At 53.9% G+C, this 19,832-nt stretch overlaps 1 protein-coding gene across 1 annotated transcript in view; it reads left to right on the top strand.

Annotated features, from left to right (window-relative positions):
• Positions 1-3,507: 3,507 nt before the first annotated feature.
• LOC140430289 (uncharacterized) overlaps positions 3,508-19,832 on the top strand; it is a 23,287-nt gene continuing 6,962 nt past the window's right edge. Inside the window, exons 1-2 of the mRNA XM_072517707.1 lie at positions 3,508-3,906; positions 6,582-6,991. Coding sequence (XP_072373808.1) covers positions 3,709-3,906; positions 6,582-6,991 — 608 coding nt within the window. The 5' untranslated portion in view covers positions 3,508-3,708. The remainder of the gene's footprint in view (positions 3,907-6,581; positions 6,992-19,832) is intronic.

A 19,832-nucleotide genomic window follows, 5' to 3' on the forward strand; every position in this document is an offset into this window, starting at 1 on the left:
TGAATCCCATCGCCTGGGTGTGAATCCCATTCCCGGGAGCGAATCCCATTCCCGGGAGTGAATCCCATTCCCGTGTGAATCCCATTCCCGGGTGTGAATTCCATCACCTGGGTGTGAATCCCATTCCCGGGAGCGAATCCCATCGCCCGGGTGTGAATCCCATTTCCGGGTGGGAATCCCATCTCCCGGGCGTGAATCCCATTTCCGGGTGGGAATCCCATCGCCCGGGTGGGAATCCTATTTCCGGGTGGGAATCCCATCTCCCGGGCGTGAATCCCATCGCCCGGGTGTGAATCCCATCGCTAGGGTGTGAATCCCATTCCCGGGTGTGAATCCCATTCCCGGGTGTGAATCCCATCGCCCGGGTGTGAATCCCATTCCCGGGTGTGAATCCCATCGCCCGGGTGTGAATCCCATCGCCCGGGTGTGAATCCCATTCCCGGGATGAATCCCATTCCTGGAGCTGTTATTTACTGACGGGATATCGCCCAGGATCCCGTCCCAGCTTCGGTCGGAGCAGCCGGCACTGCTCACCCGGCGGGAACCCCGTCCCCATCCTCACCCCGGCGGGAACCCCGTCCCCATCCTCACCCCGGCGGGAACCCCGTCCCCATCCTCACCCCGGCGGGAACCCCGTCCCCATCCTCACCCCGGCGGGAACCCCGTCCCCATCCTCACCCCGGCGGGAACCCCGTCCCCATCCTCACCCCGGCGGGAACCCCGTCCCCATCCTCACCCCGGCGGGAACCCCGTCCCTATCCCGGGGCGGCATCACTTTGGGGAGGATTCGGGCGCAGAGACCCCAGTGGAACTGACTGAGCTTCCTTACACCTCCCTCCCCCTCCCCTCCCCTCCAAACCTCACTTACTTCCCTCCAAACCTTCCCCTCCTCTCCGCCCCTCTCTCACTCCCCCTCCTCTCCGGCCCTCCCTCACACTCGACTCTCCCTCACCTCACCTCCCCACCATCTCCCTCTCCTCACCCTCCCCTCCCTCATTCCCCACTCTGCCCCTCTCCCTCAGCCCCCCTCAGCCCCTCCCTCACTCCCCAATCAGTTCCTCCCTTACTCCCCCCTTAGCCCCCCTCAGTCCCCATTCAGACCTTCCCTCACTCCCCCTCAGCCCCTCCCTCTCAGCCCCTCCTTCACTCCCCATTTAGCCCCTCCCTCATCCCCCCAGCCCCTCCCTCACTCCCCCCTCAGCCCCCCCCTCACTCCCCATTCAGCCCTTCCCTCACTCCCCATTCAGCCCCTCCCTCACTCCCCCCTCAGCCTCCCTTCACTCCCCATTCAACTCTTCCCTCACTCCCCCTCAGCCCCTCCCACACTCCCTCTCAGCCCCTCCCCCTCACTCCCCATTCAGCCCCTCCCTCGCTCCCCCTCAACCCCTCCCTCATTTACCCTCAGCCTCTCCTTCACTCCCCCCTCAGCCCCTTCCTCACTACCCCCTCAGCCCCTCCCTCACTCCCCCCTCAGCCCCTCCCTCACTCCCTCTCAGCCCCTCCCCCTCAACCCCTCCCTCTCAGCCCCTCCCTCACTCCCCCAGCCCCTCCCTACTCCCCCCAGCCCCTCCCTCACTCCCCCAGCCCCTCCCTCACTCCCCCAGCCCCTCCCTCACACCCCACTCAGCCCCTTCCTCACTTCCCCCTCGCCCCTCCCCCTCAGCCCCTCCCTCACTCACTCCCCCCTCAGCCCCTTCCTCACTCCCCCTCAACCACTCCCTCACTCCCCCTCAACCCATTCCTCACTCCCCCTCAACCCCTCTCTCACTCCCCCTCAACCCCTCCCACTCACTCCCCCTCAACCCCTCCCACTCACTCCCCCTCAACCCCTCCCTCACTCCCCCTCAGCCCCCCCCCTCAGCCCCTCCCTCACTCCCCCTCAGCCCCTCCCTCACCTCCCCCCTCACTCCCTCTCAGACCCCACCCCCTCCCTCAGTTCAATGCTTTATTTCATTGAATGTAATCATTAGCAGAGAGAGGAATGGAGGGTCAGTGCAGGACAGCGAGCTGGAATCCACAGGCAGTGTGTGTGTGTTTTAAGTGAAATACACTGATCCCTCCTCACATCCGTTTTGACAAATGATCTGGGTCGCTTGGCAAAAGCTTGGTTTCCTCCAGAACAATAGCTTAGCTGTATTACGGTAATTAGATGCAAGCGGAGCATGTGGACTTGTTAATGTAGGCGCAGTCTGGAATGTCAGGAATGTCCCGGCTACCATTAATAATCATGCGACAAGATTCACAGCGAGAGAGAGGGAGAAAATAAGACCCACACAGAGGGGGAAATCAGTTTTCCGCATGAAGGAAAATTAAAGAGGGGGATAAATACACCAGCCACAATTAATGAAAATTAAAACTTTTACCTTGTTTCTTTAAAGTTCAAAGACTTCCAAAGTAAAAGTTACTAAGAGGTTGATTGAAAATCACAGGTTTAGCAGTTTGATTGTTTTAAAGCTGGGATTTAGTGCAATATATATATATATATATAAAGAAATAGAAGTTATTCACATCAAGGTGATCCCTCTCTCTGGTGCCTCTCCTCCCCAAATAAAACTTCTTGTGAATACTTTCACATTCCTCTGAACAAAAGGGACGAGGCTGGATGCCTGAGTGATCGATGGGGAGCCAGGGCTGAAGGCTCACTGATCTGCCTAGTAACAATCTTTTCCGCCATTGGTTATGCTAATACCTTCGCCTCTTATTTCTACCGGCGTAAGGGGTTCCTCTCCCAGGCTGAGGACATGTTTTTTTTTTGCGTGTGTGGCCAATTTAACTCCCTCCTCCCCCTCCCCAGAGGCAGAAATGAAACATTTTACAGTGGGCGAGGAATTAGAAGGGAACAGGGATTAGTACCAGTGGCGGAATTTAATGTTTCTGGAAAGCAGCAAGGAAACTGGTCTTGACCCCCTTTGGTAAAGAAAGTGAGAGGAGAGAGGGAGGGGGAGGTCGCAAATGGAAAACGAAGCAGATCAGCAAAATTAATAAAATGCAGTGTGTGTGTGTGTGTGTGTTGTGGTGGGGGGGGGGGGGGGTACATTTCAATCTTAAGGGGCCAAAACTTTAAAAATCGCCACCTACAAGGCAGAGTGCATGTTTTACCCACAGCCAGAGCAAGTTCACCGTTCCATGCCCAAATATGTGCACCCAGGCGTTTTGTCAACCGTGAATCTATTTTAAATCAATTCTTGTTCCCATTCCACCCCCAAACGCTTCCACTTTCTAACTTGTGTTACTCGGGGGGCGGGGAGGGGTTCAGTCAAGTCCGATCGTGGGTCGGCTAGCAGCTGGTTAGGAGCTCCCAGTATTGCTCCTTCGATATGGATTTCTTAATTGTTTGCAAAGTGTTTTATATCAAATATCTATCTGTCTATATGTCCGGGTGAGCTCCGATGCAGCCTGTTGGACATAGTCGCCGTAATGAATAAGGTGGAGTTTTTGAATTCAAGTTGCTAAATGCTGCCCTCTTCCTGCAACGGGACAGCTTTCTTTTTTGGAGCTCTGCCCCTGTGCTGGCCTCCTCTCTCTACCTTCTTTGATCTCGAACTCGCAGCTGCTCTGCATAACAACTCAGTCCGATTGCGTCACTTGCGGGCACGTTATAGTTAAGTTTTTTTCCCCAGCGCCGGAGCCTCCAGTGGCAGTAGCATCTCCGTTTTAGTCAATGCAATAAGGGGGGAGAGAGAGAAAGGAGAGAGAGAAGCGATAGCAATGGAACATCAGCTGCTATGCTGCGAGGGAGAGCCGATCAGAAGAGCTTACAAGGACTCCAATTTAATCAATGACCGCGTCCTGCAGACCATGCTGAGGACCGAGGAGAACTGTCTGCCTTCCCTCAGCTATTTCAAATGCGTCCAAAAAGAAATTTTGCCCTCCATGAGGAAGATTGTGGCCACTTGGATGCTGGAGGTTTGTGCAGAGAATCTTGTAGACATGATCTAGCTGTGTGCGTGTGTGCAGAGAGGGTATTTGCACTCTGCAGCCCTGGCAGGAGCTGCCCCCAGTTTCTTAATTTGAGGGGGTGAAATGGGGAGACAGACTAAGGATGTGACAGCAAACTGGGGGGACGTGACACCCCCATCCCTCCGGCCCCAACACAGCCTGTTTCTCTGCTTCCTCCCCAACTCATTTTGATATTTTAAAATATCTTTTTTTAAATGTGGGTTCACCCTGTGGGCACCTATCTCCCCCCCCCCTCTCTCTCTCTCTCCCCCACCCCACCCCACTCTCACTCTCTCCCCCACCCCACCCCACTCTCACTCTCTCCCCCACCCCACCCCACTCTCACTCTCTCCCCCCCCCCACTCTCTCTCTCCCCCCCCCCCACTCTCTCTCTCCCCCCCCCCCACTCTCTCTCTCCCCCTCCCCCCCCCACTCTCTCTCTCCCCCTCCCCCCCCCACTCTCTCTCTCCCCCACCCCACTCTCTCTCTCCCCCCCCACTCTCTCTCTCCCCCCCCCACTCTCTCTCTCCCCCCCCACTCTCTCTCTCCCCCCCCCACTCTCTCTCTCCCCCCCCACTCTCTCTCTCCCCCCCCACTCTCTCTCTCCCCCCCCACTCTCTCTCTCCCCCCCACTCTCTCTCTCCCCCCACTCTCTCTCTTCCCCCCCCACCCCACACTCTCTCTTCCCCCCCCACCCCACACTCTCTCTTCCCCCCCACCCCACACTCTCTCTCTTCCCCCCCCCACCCCACTCTCTCTCTCTTCCCCCCACCCCACTCTCTCTCTCTCCCCCCCACCCCACTCTCTCTCCCTCCCCCCCACCCCACTCTCTCTCCCCCACCCCACTCTCTCTCCCCCACCCCACTCTCTCTCTCTCTCCCCCCCCCACTCTCTCTCTCTCCCCCCCCCCACTCTCTCTCTCTCCCCCCCCACTCTCTCTCTCTCTCCCCCCCCCACTCTCTCTCTCTCTCCCCCCCCCACTCTCTCTCTCTCTCCCCCCCCCCCACTCTCTCTCTCTCTCCCCCCCCCCACTCTCTCTCTCTCTCCCCCCCCCCCACTCTCTCTCTCCCCCCCCCCACTCTCTCTCTCCCCCCCCCCACTCTCTCTCTCCCCCCCCCCACTCTCTCTCTCCCCCCCCCACTCTCTCTCTCCCCCCCCCCCACTCTCTCTCTCCCCCCCCCCCACTCTCTCTCTCCCCCCCCCCCCACTCTCTCTCTCCCCCCCCCCACTCTCTCTCTCCCCCCCCCCACTCTCTCTCTCCCCCCCCCCCTCTCTCTCCCCCCCCCCCTCTCTCCCCCCCCCCTCTCTCTCCCCCCCCCCCTCTCTCTCCCCCCCCCCCCTCTCTCTCCCCCCCCCCTCTCTCTCTCCCCCCCCCTCTCTCTCCCCCCCCCCTCTCTCTCCCCCCCCCCTCTCTCTCCCCCCCCCCACTCTCTCTGTCTGAGACTCTCCCCCTCTTATTGCCCGGGTTCATAAGTTTTGCAATAGTCTCTTATCTCTCTAAGGTGGAGAATGTGATGAGGGCATTTCACAGGCGGCCGAGGAGACAGCCAGCCCCCTGCCCACCTCACCCCCCTGCCCACCTCACCCCCCTGCCCACGTTTTCTCGCCCAGATCCTGGGGCTGAGAAATTAATGTTTATTTTTTTTAAAACCCTAAATAGGGTTGTACACGTCTACAGATCACTCGGTGCCAGTATTAATCGCCATCTTGTTCCGTATGCCTCTGCCCCCCCCCCCCCCAAAAAATTCTTAACTTTTATTTCAAATAATCTCAGAGACCCCCGGGGGGGGGGGGCTGAGTCCCCCTCAGCGCCGCGGGAGAGGGAGAGGGGAGGGGGGGGATTTCCAGGCATTTCAGAAACTCACCAGAGGAAATTAACCCGATTCTTTGTTGCGAGGCATTTCTCCCCCAGCCCTCGGCAAAGCCCCCTCCCCAGAAAGGCTCCAAATTGAGGGGGTTGCGAGGGGTGAGGGGCCGGGGGAAATGTCCCGGCGCAAAGCAGGGGGGCTCCGCCACATTTTCCTGCCCCTTTCGCTTAATTGGGCGCCCGTTCTCTATTTTTAATCATTTTTTGAAGTTGTGCCGGTGGTGGGTGGTTTTTTTTTTTGGGGGGGGGGCAGGCAAGGTCGGTCACGTCGCCGCATTTCCTCCAAATTTGCTCCCTCCACCTCCCCCCTCCCTACCCCGGAGTGAGAGAGAGGGGAAAGGGAGGGGGAGGCATTGAAATTCAGTTCCTTTGGCGAGGTTCCCCGGCCACAAATGCCCAAAGTGACCCCGATTCGGAAAGAGGGGTGGCCGGGGGAGATTTTCATCCCATTCCCATCGGCCCGGCTAATTTTTAAATATTTTAAAATATTTTTTGAAAAGATGACGACGTGAAAATTTCCGGCCGGCTGCAGTGGGAGAGAGAGAGAGAGACGGAGAGGGAGGCAAAAACGTAGTCACTCTGTCTGATGGCACTTGGCTCTGTCCGAATTCGTTGGTCAGATTTGTTGCGGTTGGGGGGGGGGGGGGGGTCAGAATTAAGAAATGCGGCGCCCGAGAGCCCCAAAGTTTAGCCAAGGAAGTTTAAAGGAGCCCCTTTCTCTTGCGACTCCAGTTAATCTGTCGCCTTCTCCCACTTTGCTCTTTATCTGTTGTAGGTGTGCGAGGAGCAGAAATGCGAGGAGGAAGTCTTTCCGATCGCCATGAATTACCTGGACCGGTATCTGTCCATTGAACTGACCAAGAAGACCCACTTACAGCTGCTGGGGGCGACCTGCATGTTTCTGGCTTCGAAAATGAAGGAGACGATTCCGCTAACCGCAGAGAAACTCTGCATTTATACCGACAACTCTATCCGGCCCGAGGAGTTACTGGTAAATGGCCAATCCCCCCCACAGACACACACACACACACAACCCCCATCAAATTTAATCAGCAGGAATGTCCCCCTCCCCACCCACCACAACATTGCAGTCTCGCCCCCATCTGCAGCAAAGGAGGAAATTTGCTGCAAAAAGATCCGGCACCATGGACACTTTGAGAATCGGCTGAACACATTTTTGCCTTTGTCTCCCCCCCCCCCCCCCCCACCTCTCTGGAGCGCCGCCCTGTTGCAAATCCAATCAACAGCTCGCAATATTTCTGGGCAGGAGGTTTTATCCCATATCGCCAGAGATATCTTCCTCAGCCCTCACACAGATTACACTTCCAGCCTCCTTCCCATTTAATAAAGCCTTCAATTTGGATTATAACCTGGAGCCCCCTTCTGTTCCACACAGTCCGAACTCCCAAGTCAAGTAATGCGAAAGGAATAACATCATTTAACAAAATACAACATCGAAAATAGTCATTAATAATTAACAATTGGGATTGATTTTTTAAAATGGGGTTCGAGGACATTATGCAGTTCCCCCTCTCAGATATTGTCGTGTTTTTTTTTCTCTCAATTCCAACGATCCCGGGATATTGCAAAGGCAGCACCTCATGGAACTTTTTTCAGCATTTCGCATCCACCTCATCTCTCGCCAATCGCCGATTGTTTTTCATTTCTAACGCAGCGACTTTATCTCAGTCAGACTCACAGACTGTCCCAGTCCCACACTGTGTCCCTGTCACAATCTCTATCCCAGTCAGACTCACACACTGTATCCCAGTCAGACTCACACACTGTATCCCAGTCACAAACTGTATCCCAGTCACGCTCACACACTGTATCCCAGTCACACTCGCACACTGTATCCCAGTCAGACTCACACACTGTATCCCAGTCACACTTGCACACTGTATCCCAGTCACGCTCACACACTGTATCCCAGTCAGACTCACACACTGTCTCCCAGTCAGACTCGCACACTGTATCCCAGTCAGACTCGCACACTGTATCCCAGTCAGACTCGCACACTGTATCCCAGTCACGCTCACACACTGTATCCCAGTCAGACTCACACACTGTCTCCCAGTCACACCCGCACACTGTATCCCAGTCAGACTCACACACTGTCTCCCAGTCACACCCGCACACTGTAGCCCAGTCACGCTCACACACTGTATCCCAGTCAGACTCGCACACTGTATCCCAGTCACGCTCACACACTGTATCCCAGTCAGACTCGCACACTGTATCCCAGTCAGACTCACACTGTATCCCAGTCAGACTCACACTGTATCCCAGTCAGACTCACACACTGTATCCCAGTCAGACTCGCACACTGTATCCCAGTCAGACTCACACTGTATCCCAGTCAGACTCACACACTGTATCCCAGTCAGACTCGCACACTGTATCCCAGTCAGACTCGCACACTGTATCCCAGTCAGACTCGCACACTGTATCCCAGTCAGACTCGCACACTGTATCCCAGTCAGACTCACACACTGTATCCCAGTCAGACTCGCACACTGTATCCCAGTCAGACTCACACTGTATCCCAGTCAGACTCACACTGTATCCCAGTCAGACTCACACACTGTATCCCAGTCAGACTCACACACTGTATCCCAGTCAGACTCGCACACTGTATCCCAGTCACGCTCACACACTGTATCCCAGTCAGACTCGCACACTGTATCCCAGTCACGCTCACACACTGTATCCCAGTCACACCCGCACACTGTATCCCAGTCACGCTCACACACTGTATCCCAGTCAGACTCGCACACTGTATCCCAGTCACGCTCACACACTGTATCCCAGTCACACCCGCACACTGTATCCCAGTCAGGCTCACACACTGTATCCCAGTCAGGCTCACACACTGTATCCCAGTCAGACTCGCACACTGTATCCCAGTCAGACTCACACTGTATCCCAGTCAGACTCACACTGTATCCCAGTCAGACTCACACACTGTATCCCAGTCAGACTCACACTGTATCCCAGTCAGACTCGCACACTGTATCCCAGTCACGCTCACACACTGTATCCCAGTCAGACTCACACACTGTATCCCAGTCAGACTCACACTGTATCCCAGTCAGACTCGCACACTGTATCCCAGTCAGACGCACACTGTATCCCAGTCAGACTCGCACACTGTATCCCAGTCACGCTCACACACTGTATCCCAGTCAGACTCGCACACTGTATCCCAGTCAGATTCGCACACTGTATCCCAGTCAGACTCACACTGTATCCCAGTCAGACTCACACTGTATCCCAGTCAGACTCACACACTGTATCCCAGTCACGCTCACACACTGTATTCCAGTCAGACTCGCACACTGTATCCCAGTCACGCTCACACACTGTATCCCAGTCAGACTCACACTGTATCCCAGTCAGACTCGCACACTGTATCCCAGTCACGCTCACACACTGTATTCCAGTCAGACTCGCACACTGTATCCCAGTCACGCTCACACACTGTATCCCAGTCAGACTCACACTGTATCCCAGTCAGACTCGCACACTGTATCCCAGTCAGACTCACACACTGTATCCCAGTCAGACTCGCACACTGTATCCCAGTCAGACTCGCACACTGTATTCCAGTCAGACTCGCACACTGTATCCCAGTCAGACTCGCACAGTGTATCCCAGTCAGACTCACACACTGTATCCCAGTCACACTCGCACACTGTACCCCAGTCAGACTCGCACACTGTACCCCAGTCAGACTCGCACACTGTACCCCAGTCAGACTCGCACACTGTATCCCAGTCAGACTCGCACACTGTATCCCAGTCAGACTCGCACACTGTATCCCAGTCAGACTCGCACACTGTATCCCAGTCAGACTCACACACTGTATCCCAGTCAGACTCGCACACTGTATCCCAATCAGACTCGCACACTGTATCCCAGTCAGGCTCACACACTGTATCCCAGTCACACTCACACTGTATCCCAGTCAGACTCACACACTGTATCCCAGTCAGGCTCACACACTGTATCCCAGTCAGACTCGCACACTGTATCCCAGTCAAGACTCACACACTGTATCCCAGTCAGACTCACACACTGTATCCCAGTCAGACTCGCACACCGTATCCCAGTCAGACTCACACACTGTATCCCAGTCAGACTCACACACTGTATCCCAGTCAGACTCACACTGTATCCCAGTCAGACTCGCACACTGTATCCCAGTCACACTCACACACTGTATCCCAGTCAGACTCGCACACTGTATCCCAGTCAGACTCGCACACTGTATCCCAGTCAGACTCACACTGTATCCCAGTCAGACTCGCACACTGTATCCCAGTCAGACTCACACACTCTATCCCAGTCAGACTCACACTGTATCCCAGTCAGACTCACACACTGTATCCCAGTCAGACTCACACACTGTATCCCAGTCACGCTCACACACTGTATCCCAGTCACGCTCACACACTGTATCCCAGTCAGACTCGCACACTGTATTCCAGTCAGACTCGCACACTGTATCCCAGTCAGACTCGCACACTGTATCCCAGTCAGACTCGCACACTGTATCCCAGTCAGACTCACACACTGTATCCCAGTCAGACTCACACACTGTATCCCAGTCAGACTCGCACACTGTATCCCAGTCAGACTCGCACACTGTACCCCAGTCAGACTCGCACACTGTACCCCAGTCAGACTCGCACACTGTATCCCAGTCAGACTCGCACACTGTATCCCAGTCAGACTCACACACTGTATCCCAGTCAGACTCGCACACTGTATCCCAGTCACACACCGTATCCCCCAGTCACACACCGTATCCCAGTCAGACTCTCACACTGTATCCCAGTCAGACTCTCACACTGTATCCCAGTCAGACTCGCACACTGTATCCCAGTCAGACTCGCACACTGTATCCCAGTCACACACCGTATCCCAGTCAGACTCTCACACTGTATCCCAGTCAGACTCGCACACTGTATTCCAGTCAGACTCGCACACTGTATCCCAGTCAGACTCGCACACTGTATCCCAGTCAGACTCGCACACTGTATCCCAGTCAGACTCGCACACTGTATCCCAGTCAGACTCGCACACTGTATCCCAGTCAGACTCGCACACTGTATCCCAGTCAGACTCACACACTGTATCCCAGTCAGACTCACACACTGTATCCCAGTCAGACTCGCACACTGTATCCCAGTCAGACTCACACACTGTATCCCAGTCAGACTCGCACACTGTATCCCAGTCACACACCGTATCCCAGTCAGACTCTCACACTGTATCCCAGTCACACTCACACACTGTATCCCAGTCAGATTCACACACTGTATCCAGTCAGACTCACACACTGTATCACAGTCAAACTCGCACACTGTATCCCAGTCAGACTCGCACACTGTATCCCAGTCAGACTCACACACTGTATCCCAGTCAGACTCACACTGTATCCCAGTCAGACTCGCACACTGTATCCCAGTCACACTCGCACTTTATCCCAGTCACACTCGCACACTGTATCCCAGTCACACACCGTATCCCAGTCAGACTCTCACACTGTATCCCAGTCACACTCACACACTGTATCCCAGTCAGATTCACACACTGTATCCAGTCAGACTCACACACTGTATCACAGTCAAACTCGCACACTGTATCCCAGTCAGACTCGCACACTGTATCCCAGTCAGACTCACACACTGTATCCCAGTCAGACTCACACTGTATCCCAGTCAGACTCGCACACTGTATCCCAGTCACACTCGCACTTTATCCCAGTCACACTCGCACATTGTATCCCAGTCAGACTCACACACCGTATCCCAGTCAGACTCACACACTGTATCCCAGTCAGACTCTCACACTGTATCCCAGTCAGACTCGCACACTGTATTCCAGTCAGACTCGCACACTGTATCCCTGTCAGACTCTCACACTGTATCCCAGTCAGACTCTCACACTGTATCCCAGTCAGGCTCGCACACTGTATCCCAGTCAGGCTCGCACACTGTATCCCAGTCAGACACACACACTGTATCCCAGTCAGACTCGCACACTGTATCCCAGTCAGACTCGCACACTGTATCCCAGTCAGACTCGCACACTGTATCCAAGTCAGACTCGCACACTGTATCCCAGTCAGAATCACACACTGTATCCCAGTCAGACTCACACACTGTATCCCAGTCACACACCGTATCCCAGTCAGACTCTCACACTGTATCCCAGTCAGACTCGCACACTGTATCCCAGTCACACTCACACACTGTATCCCAGTCAGATTCACACACTGTATCCAGTCAGACTCACACATTGTATCACAGTCAAACTCGCACACTGTATCCCAGTCACACTCGCACACTGTATCCCAGTCACACTCGCACACTGTATCCCAGTCAGACTCGCACACTGTATCCCAGTCAGACTCACACACTGTATCCCAGTCACACACCGTATCCCAGTCAGACTCTCACACTGTATCCCAGTCAGACTCGCACACTGTATCCCAGTCACACTCACACACTGTATCCCAGTCAGACTCACACACTGTATCCAGTCAGACTCACACACTGTATCACAGTCAAACTCGCACACTGTATCCCAGTCAGACTCGCACACTGTATCCCAGTCACACTCGCACACTGTATCCCAGTCAGACTCACACACTGTATCCCAGTCAGACTCACACTGTATCCAAGTCAGATTCGCACACTGTATCCCAGTCAGACTCGCACATTGTATCCCAGTCAGACTCGCACACTGTATCCCAGTCAGACTCACACACTGTATCCCAGTCAGACTCACACAATGTATCCCAGTCAGACTCTCACACTGTATCCCAGTCAGGCTCGCACACTGTATCCCAGTCAGACTCGCACACTGTATCCCAGTCACGCTCGCACACTGTATCCCAGTCACACTCACACACTGTATCCCAGTCAGGCTCGCACACTGTATCCCAGTCACACTCGCACACTGTATCACAGTCACGCTCGCACACTGTATCCCAGTCACACTCACACACTGTATCCCAGTCAGACACACACACTGTATCCCAGTCAGACTCGCACACGGTATCCCAGTCAGGCCCGCACACTGTATCCCAGTCACACTCGCACACTGTATCCCAGTCAGACTCGCACACTGTATCCCAGTCAGACTCACACACTGTATCCCAGTCACACACCGTATCCCAGTCAGACTCTCACACTGTATCCCAGTCAGACTCGCACACTGTATCCCAGTCACACTCACACACTGTATCCCAGTCAGATTCACACACTGTATCCAGTCAGACTCACACACTGTATCACAGTCAAACTCGCACACTGTATCCCAGTCAGACTCGCACACTGTATCCCAGTCACACTCGCACACTGTATCCCAGTCAGACTCACACACTGTATCCCAGTCAGACTCACACTGTATCCCAGTCAGACTCGCACTTTATCCCAGTCAGACTCGCACACCGTATCCCAGTCAGACTCACACACTGTATCCCAGTCAGACTCTCACACTGTATCCCAGTCAGGCTCGCACACTGTATCCCAGTCAGACACACACACTGTATCCCAGTCAGACTCGCACACTGTATCCCAGTCATGCTCGCACACTGTATCCCAGTCAGGCTCGCACACTGTATCCCAGTCAGACACACACACTGTATCCCAGTCACACTCGCACATTGTATCCCAGTCAGACTCGCACACTTTATCCCAGTCAGACTCACACACTGTATCCCAGTCAGACTCTCACACTGTATCCCAGTCAGGCTCGCACACTGTATCCCAGTCAGACACACACACTGTATCCCAGTCAGACTCGCACACTGTATCCCAGTCACGCTCGCACACTGTATCCCAGTCACACTCACACACTGTATCCCAGTCAGGCTCGCACACTGTATCCCAGTCAGACTCTCACTGTATCCCAGTCAGACTCACACTGTGTCCCAGTCAGGTTCACACACTGTATCCCAGTCAGACTCACACACTGTATCCCAGTCAGACTCACACAATGCATCCCAGTCAGACTCGCACACTGTATCCCAGTCACGCTCGCACACTGTATCCCAGTCACACTCACACACTGTATCCCAGTCAGGCTCGCACACTGTATCCCAGTCAGACTCGCACACTGTATCCCAGTCAGACTCGCACACTGTATCCCAGTCACACTCACACACTTTATCCCAGTCACACTCGCACACTGTATCCCAGTCAGACTCACACACTGTATCCCAGTCAGACTCACACACTGTATCCCAGTCAGCCACACACACTGTATCCCAGTCAGCCACACACACTGTATCCCAGTCAGACTCACACTCTGTATCCCAGTCAGCCACACACACTTTATCCCAGTCACACTCGCACACTGTATCCCAGTCAGACTGGCACACTATATCCCAGTCAGACTCGCACACTTTATCCCAGTCAGACTCTCACACTGTATCCCAGTCAGACTCACACACTGTATCCCAGTCAGACTCGCACACTGTATCCCAGTCAGACTCGCACACTGTATCCCAGTCAGACTCGCACACTGTATCCCAGTCAGACTCACACACTGTATCCCAGTCAGACTCACACACTGTATCCCAGTCAGACTCGCACACTGTATCCCAGTCAGACTCACACACTGTATCCCAGTCAGACTCGCACACTGTATCCCAGTCACACACCGTATCCCAGTCAGACTCTCACACTGTATCCCAGTCACACTCACACACTGTATCCCAGTCAGATTCACACACTGTATCCAGTCAGACTCACACACTGTATCACAGTCAAACTCGCACACTGTATCCCAGTCAGACTCGCACACTGTATCCCAGTCAGACTCGCACACTGTATCCCAGTCAGACTCACACACTGTATCCCAGTCAGACTCACACTGTATCCCAGTCAGACTCGCACACTGTATCCCAGTCACACTCGCACTTTATCCCAGTCACACTCGCACACTGTATCCCAGTCACACACCGTATCCCAGTCAGACTCTCACACTGTATCCCAGTCACACTCACACACTGTATCCCAGTCAGATTCACACACTGTATCCAGTCAGACTCACACACTGTATCACAGTCAAACTCGCACACTGTATCCCAGTCAGACTCGCACACTGTATCCCAGTCAGACTCACACACTGTATCCCAGTCAGACTCACACTGTATCCCAGTCAGACTCGCACACTGTATCCCAGTCACACTCGCACTTTATCCCAGTCACACTCGCACATTGTATCCCAGTCAGACTCACACACCGTATCCCAGTCAGACTCACACACTGTATCCCAGTCAGACTCTCACACTGTATCCCAGTCAGACTCGCACACTGTATTCCAGTCAGACTCGCACACTGTATCCCTGTCAGACTCTCACACTGTATCCCAGTCAGACTCTCACACTGTATCCCAGTCAGGCTCGCACACTGTATCCCAGTCAGGCTCGCACACTGTATCCCAGTCAGACACACACACTGTATCCCAGTCAGACTCGCACACTGTATCCCAGTCAGACTCGCACACTGTATCCCAGTCAGACTCGCACACTGTATCCAAGTCAGACTCGCACACTGTATCCCAGTCAGAATCACACACTGTATCCCAGTCAGACTCACACACTGTATCCCAGTCACACACCGTATCCCAGTCAGACTCTCACACTGTATCCCAGTCAGACTCGCACACTGTATCCCAGTCACACTCACACACTGTATCCCAGTCAGATTCACACACTGTATCCAGTCAGACTCACACATTGTATCACAGTCAAACTCGCACACTGTATCCCAGTCACACTCGCACACTGTATCCCAGTCACACTCGCACACTGTATCCCAGTCAGACTCGCACACTGTATCCCAGTCAGACTCACACACTGTATCCCAGTCACACACCGTATCCCAGTCAGACTCTCACACTGTATCCCAGTCAGACTCGCACACTGTATCCCAGTCACACTCACACACTGTATCCCAGTCAGACTCACACACTGTATCCAGTCAGACTCACACACTGTATCACAGTCAAACTCGCACACTGTATCCCAGTCAGACTCGCACACTGTATCCCAGTCACACTCGCACACTGTATCCCAGTCAGACTCACACACTGTATCCCAGTCAGACTCACACTGTATCCAAGTCAGATTCGCACACTGTATCCCAGTCAGACTCGCACATTGTATCCCAGTCAGACTCGCACACTGTATCCCAGTCAGACTCACACACTGTATCCCAGTCAGACTCACACAATGTATCCCAGTCAGACTCTCACACTGTATCCCAGTCAGGCTCGCACACTGTATCCCAGTCAGACTCGCACACTGTATCCCAGTCACGCTCGCACACTGTATCCCAGTCACACTCACACACTGTATCCCAGTCAGGCTCGCACACTGTATCCCAGTCACACTCGCACACTGTATCACAGTCACGCTCGCACACTGTATCCCAGTCACACTCACACACTGTATCCCAGTCAGACACACACACTGTATCCCAGTCAGACTCGCACACGGTATCCCAGTCAGGCCCGCACACTGTATCCCAGTCACACTCGCACACTGTATCCCAGTCAGACTCGCACACTGTATCCCAGTCAGACTCACACACTGTATCCCAGTCACACACCGTATCCCAGTCAGACTCTCACACTGTATCCCAGTCAGACTCGCACACTGTATCCCAGTCACACTCACACACTGTATCCCAGTCAGATTCACACACTGTATCCAGTCAGACTCACACACTGTATCACAGTCAAACTCGCACACTGTATCCCAGTCAGACTCGCACACTGTATCCCAGTCACACTCGCACACTGTATCCCAGTCAGACTCACACACTGTATCCCAGTCAGACTCACACTGTATCCCAGTCAGACTCGCACTTTATCCCAGTCAGACTCGCACACCGTATCCCAGTCAGACTCACACACTGTATCCCAGTCAGACTCTCACACTGTATCCCAGTCAGGCTCGCACACTGTATCCCAGTCAGACACACACACTGTATCCCAGTCAGACTCGCACACTGTATCCCAGTCATGCTCGCACACTGTATCCCAGTCAGGCTCGCACACTGTATCCCAGTCAGACACACACACTGTATCCCAGTCACACTCGCACATTGTATCCCAGTCAGACTCGCACACTTTATCCCAGTCAGACTCACACACTGTATCCCAGTCAGACTCTCACACTGTATCCCAGTCAGGCTCGCACACTGTATCCCAGTCAGACACACACACTGTATCCCAGTCAGACTCGCACACTGTATCCCAGTCACGCTCGCACACTGTATCCCAGTCACACTCACACACTGTATCCCAGTCAGGCTCGCACACTGTATCCCAGTCAGACTCTCACTGTATCCCAGTCAGACTCACACTGTGTCCCAGTCAGGTTCACACACTGTATCCCAGTCAGACTCACACACTGTATCCCAGTCAGACTCACACAATGCATCCCAGTCAGACTCGCACACTGTATCCCAGTCACGCTCGCACACTGTATCCCAGTCACACTCACACACTGTATCCCAGTCAGGCTCGCACACTGTATCCCAGTCAGACTCGCACACTGTATCCCAGTCAGACTCGCACACTGTATCCCAGTCACACTCACACACTTTATCCCAGTCACACTCGCACACTGTATCCCAGTCAGACTCACACACTGTATCCCAGTCAGACTCACACACTGTATCCCAGTCAGCCACACACACTGTATCCCAGTCAGCCACACACACTGTATCCCAGTCAGACTCACACTCTGTATCCCAGTCAGCCACACACACTTTATCCCAGTCACACTCGCACACTGTATCCCAGTCAGACTGGCACACTATATCCCAGTCAGACTCGCACACTTTATCCCAGTCAGACTCTCACACTGTATCCCAGTCAGACTCACACACTGTATCCCAGTCACACACACACACTGTATCCCAGTCACACTCACACACTGTATCCCAGTCAGACTCACACACTGTATCCCAGTCACAAACTGTATCCCAGTCAGAATCACACACTGTATCCCAGTCACACTCGCACACTGTATCCCAGTCAGACTCACACACTGTATCCCAGTCACAAACTGTATCCCAGTCAGAATCACACACTGTATCCCAGTCACGCTCGCACACTGTATCCCAGTCACACTCGCACACTGTATCCCAGTCAGGCTCGCACACTGTATCCCAGTCACACTCGCACATTGTATTCCAGTCAGACTCACACACTGTATCCCAGTCAGACTCACACGCTGTATCCCAGTCATACACACACTGTATCCCAGTCACACTCACACACTGTATGCCAGTCAGACTCGCACACAGTATCCCAGTCACACACACACACTGTATCCCAGTCAGACTCGCACACTGTATCCCAGTCAGACACGCACACTGTATCCCAGTCAGACTCGCACACTGTATCCCAGTCAGACTCGCACACTGTATCCCAGTCAGACTCGCACACTGTATCCCAGTCAGACTCGCACACTGTATCCCAGTCAGACTCGCACACTGTATCCCAGTCAGACTCGCACACTGTATCCCAGTCAGACTCGCACACTGTATCCCAGTCAGACTCGCACACTGTATCCCAGTCAGACTCGCACACTGTATCCCAGTCAGACTCGCACACTGTATCCCAGTCAGACTCGCACACTGTATCCCAGTCAGACTCGCACACTGTATCCCAGTCAGACTCGCACACTGTATCCCAGTCAGACTCGCACACTGTATCCCAGTCAGACTCGCACACTGTATCCCAGCCAGACTCGCACACTGTATCCCAGTCAGACTCGCACACTGTATCCCAGTCAGACTCGCACACTGTATCCCAGTCAGACTCGCACACTGTATCCCAGTCAGACTCGCACACTGTATCCCAGTCAGACTCGCACACTGTATCCCAGTCACACTCGCACACTGTATCCCAGTCAGACTCACACTGTATCCCAGTCAGAGTTACACACTGTATCTCAGTCACACTCGCACACTGTATCCCTGTCAGACTCACACACTGTATCCCAGTCACACACTGTATCGCAGTCAGACTCACACATTGTATCCCAGTCACACTCGCACACTGTATCGCAGTCAGACTCACACACTGTATACCAGTCAGACTCGCACACTGTATCCCAGTCACACTCGCACACTGTATCCCAGTCAGACTCACACTGTATCCCTGTCAGACTCACACACTGTATCCCAGTCACACACTGTATCGCAGTCAGACTCACACATTGTATCCCAGTCACACTCGCACACTGTATCGCAGTCAGACTCACACACTGTATACCAGTCAAACTCACACTGTGTATCCCAGTCAGACTCGCACACTGTATCCCAGTCAAACTCACACTGTATCCCTGTCAGACTCACACACTGTATCCCAGTCACACACTGTATCGCAGTCAGACTCACACACTGTATCCCAGTCGCACTCGCACACTGTATCCCAGTCGGACTCACACACTGTATCCCAGTCAAACCCACACTGTATCCCAGTCAGACTCACACACTGTATCCCAGTCACACACTGTATCCCAGTCACACTCACTCACTGTATTCCAGTCACACTCGCACACTGTATCCCAGTCACACTCACACACTGTATCCCAGTCAGACTCGCACACTGTATCCCAGTCAGACTCGCACACTGTATCCCAGTCAGACTCGCACACTGTATCCCAGTCAGACTCGCACACCGTATCCCAGTCAGACTCGCACACCGTATCCCAGTCAGACTCGCACACCGTATCCCAGTCAGACTCACACACTGTATCCCAGTCAGACTCGCACACTGTATCCCAGTCAGACTCGCACACTGTATCCCAGTCAGACTCGCACACTGTATCCCAGTCAGACTCGCACACTGTATCCCAGTCAGACTCGCACACTGTATCCCAGTCAGACTCGCACACTGTATCCCAGTCAGACTCGCACACTGTATCCCAGTCACACTCACACACTGTATCCCAGTCAGAGTCACACACTGTATCCCAGTCAGAGTC

The sequence above is a fragment of the Scyliorhinus torazame genome, chromosome 10 (genome assembly GCF_047496885.1).
Source record: "Scyliorhinus torazame isolate Kashiwa2021f chromosome 10, sScyTor2.1, whole genome shotgun sequence".
Lineage (NCBI taxonomy): Eukaryota > Metazoa > Chordata > Chondrichthyes > Carcharhiniformes > Scyliorhinidae > Scyliorhinus > Scyliorhinus torazame.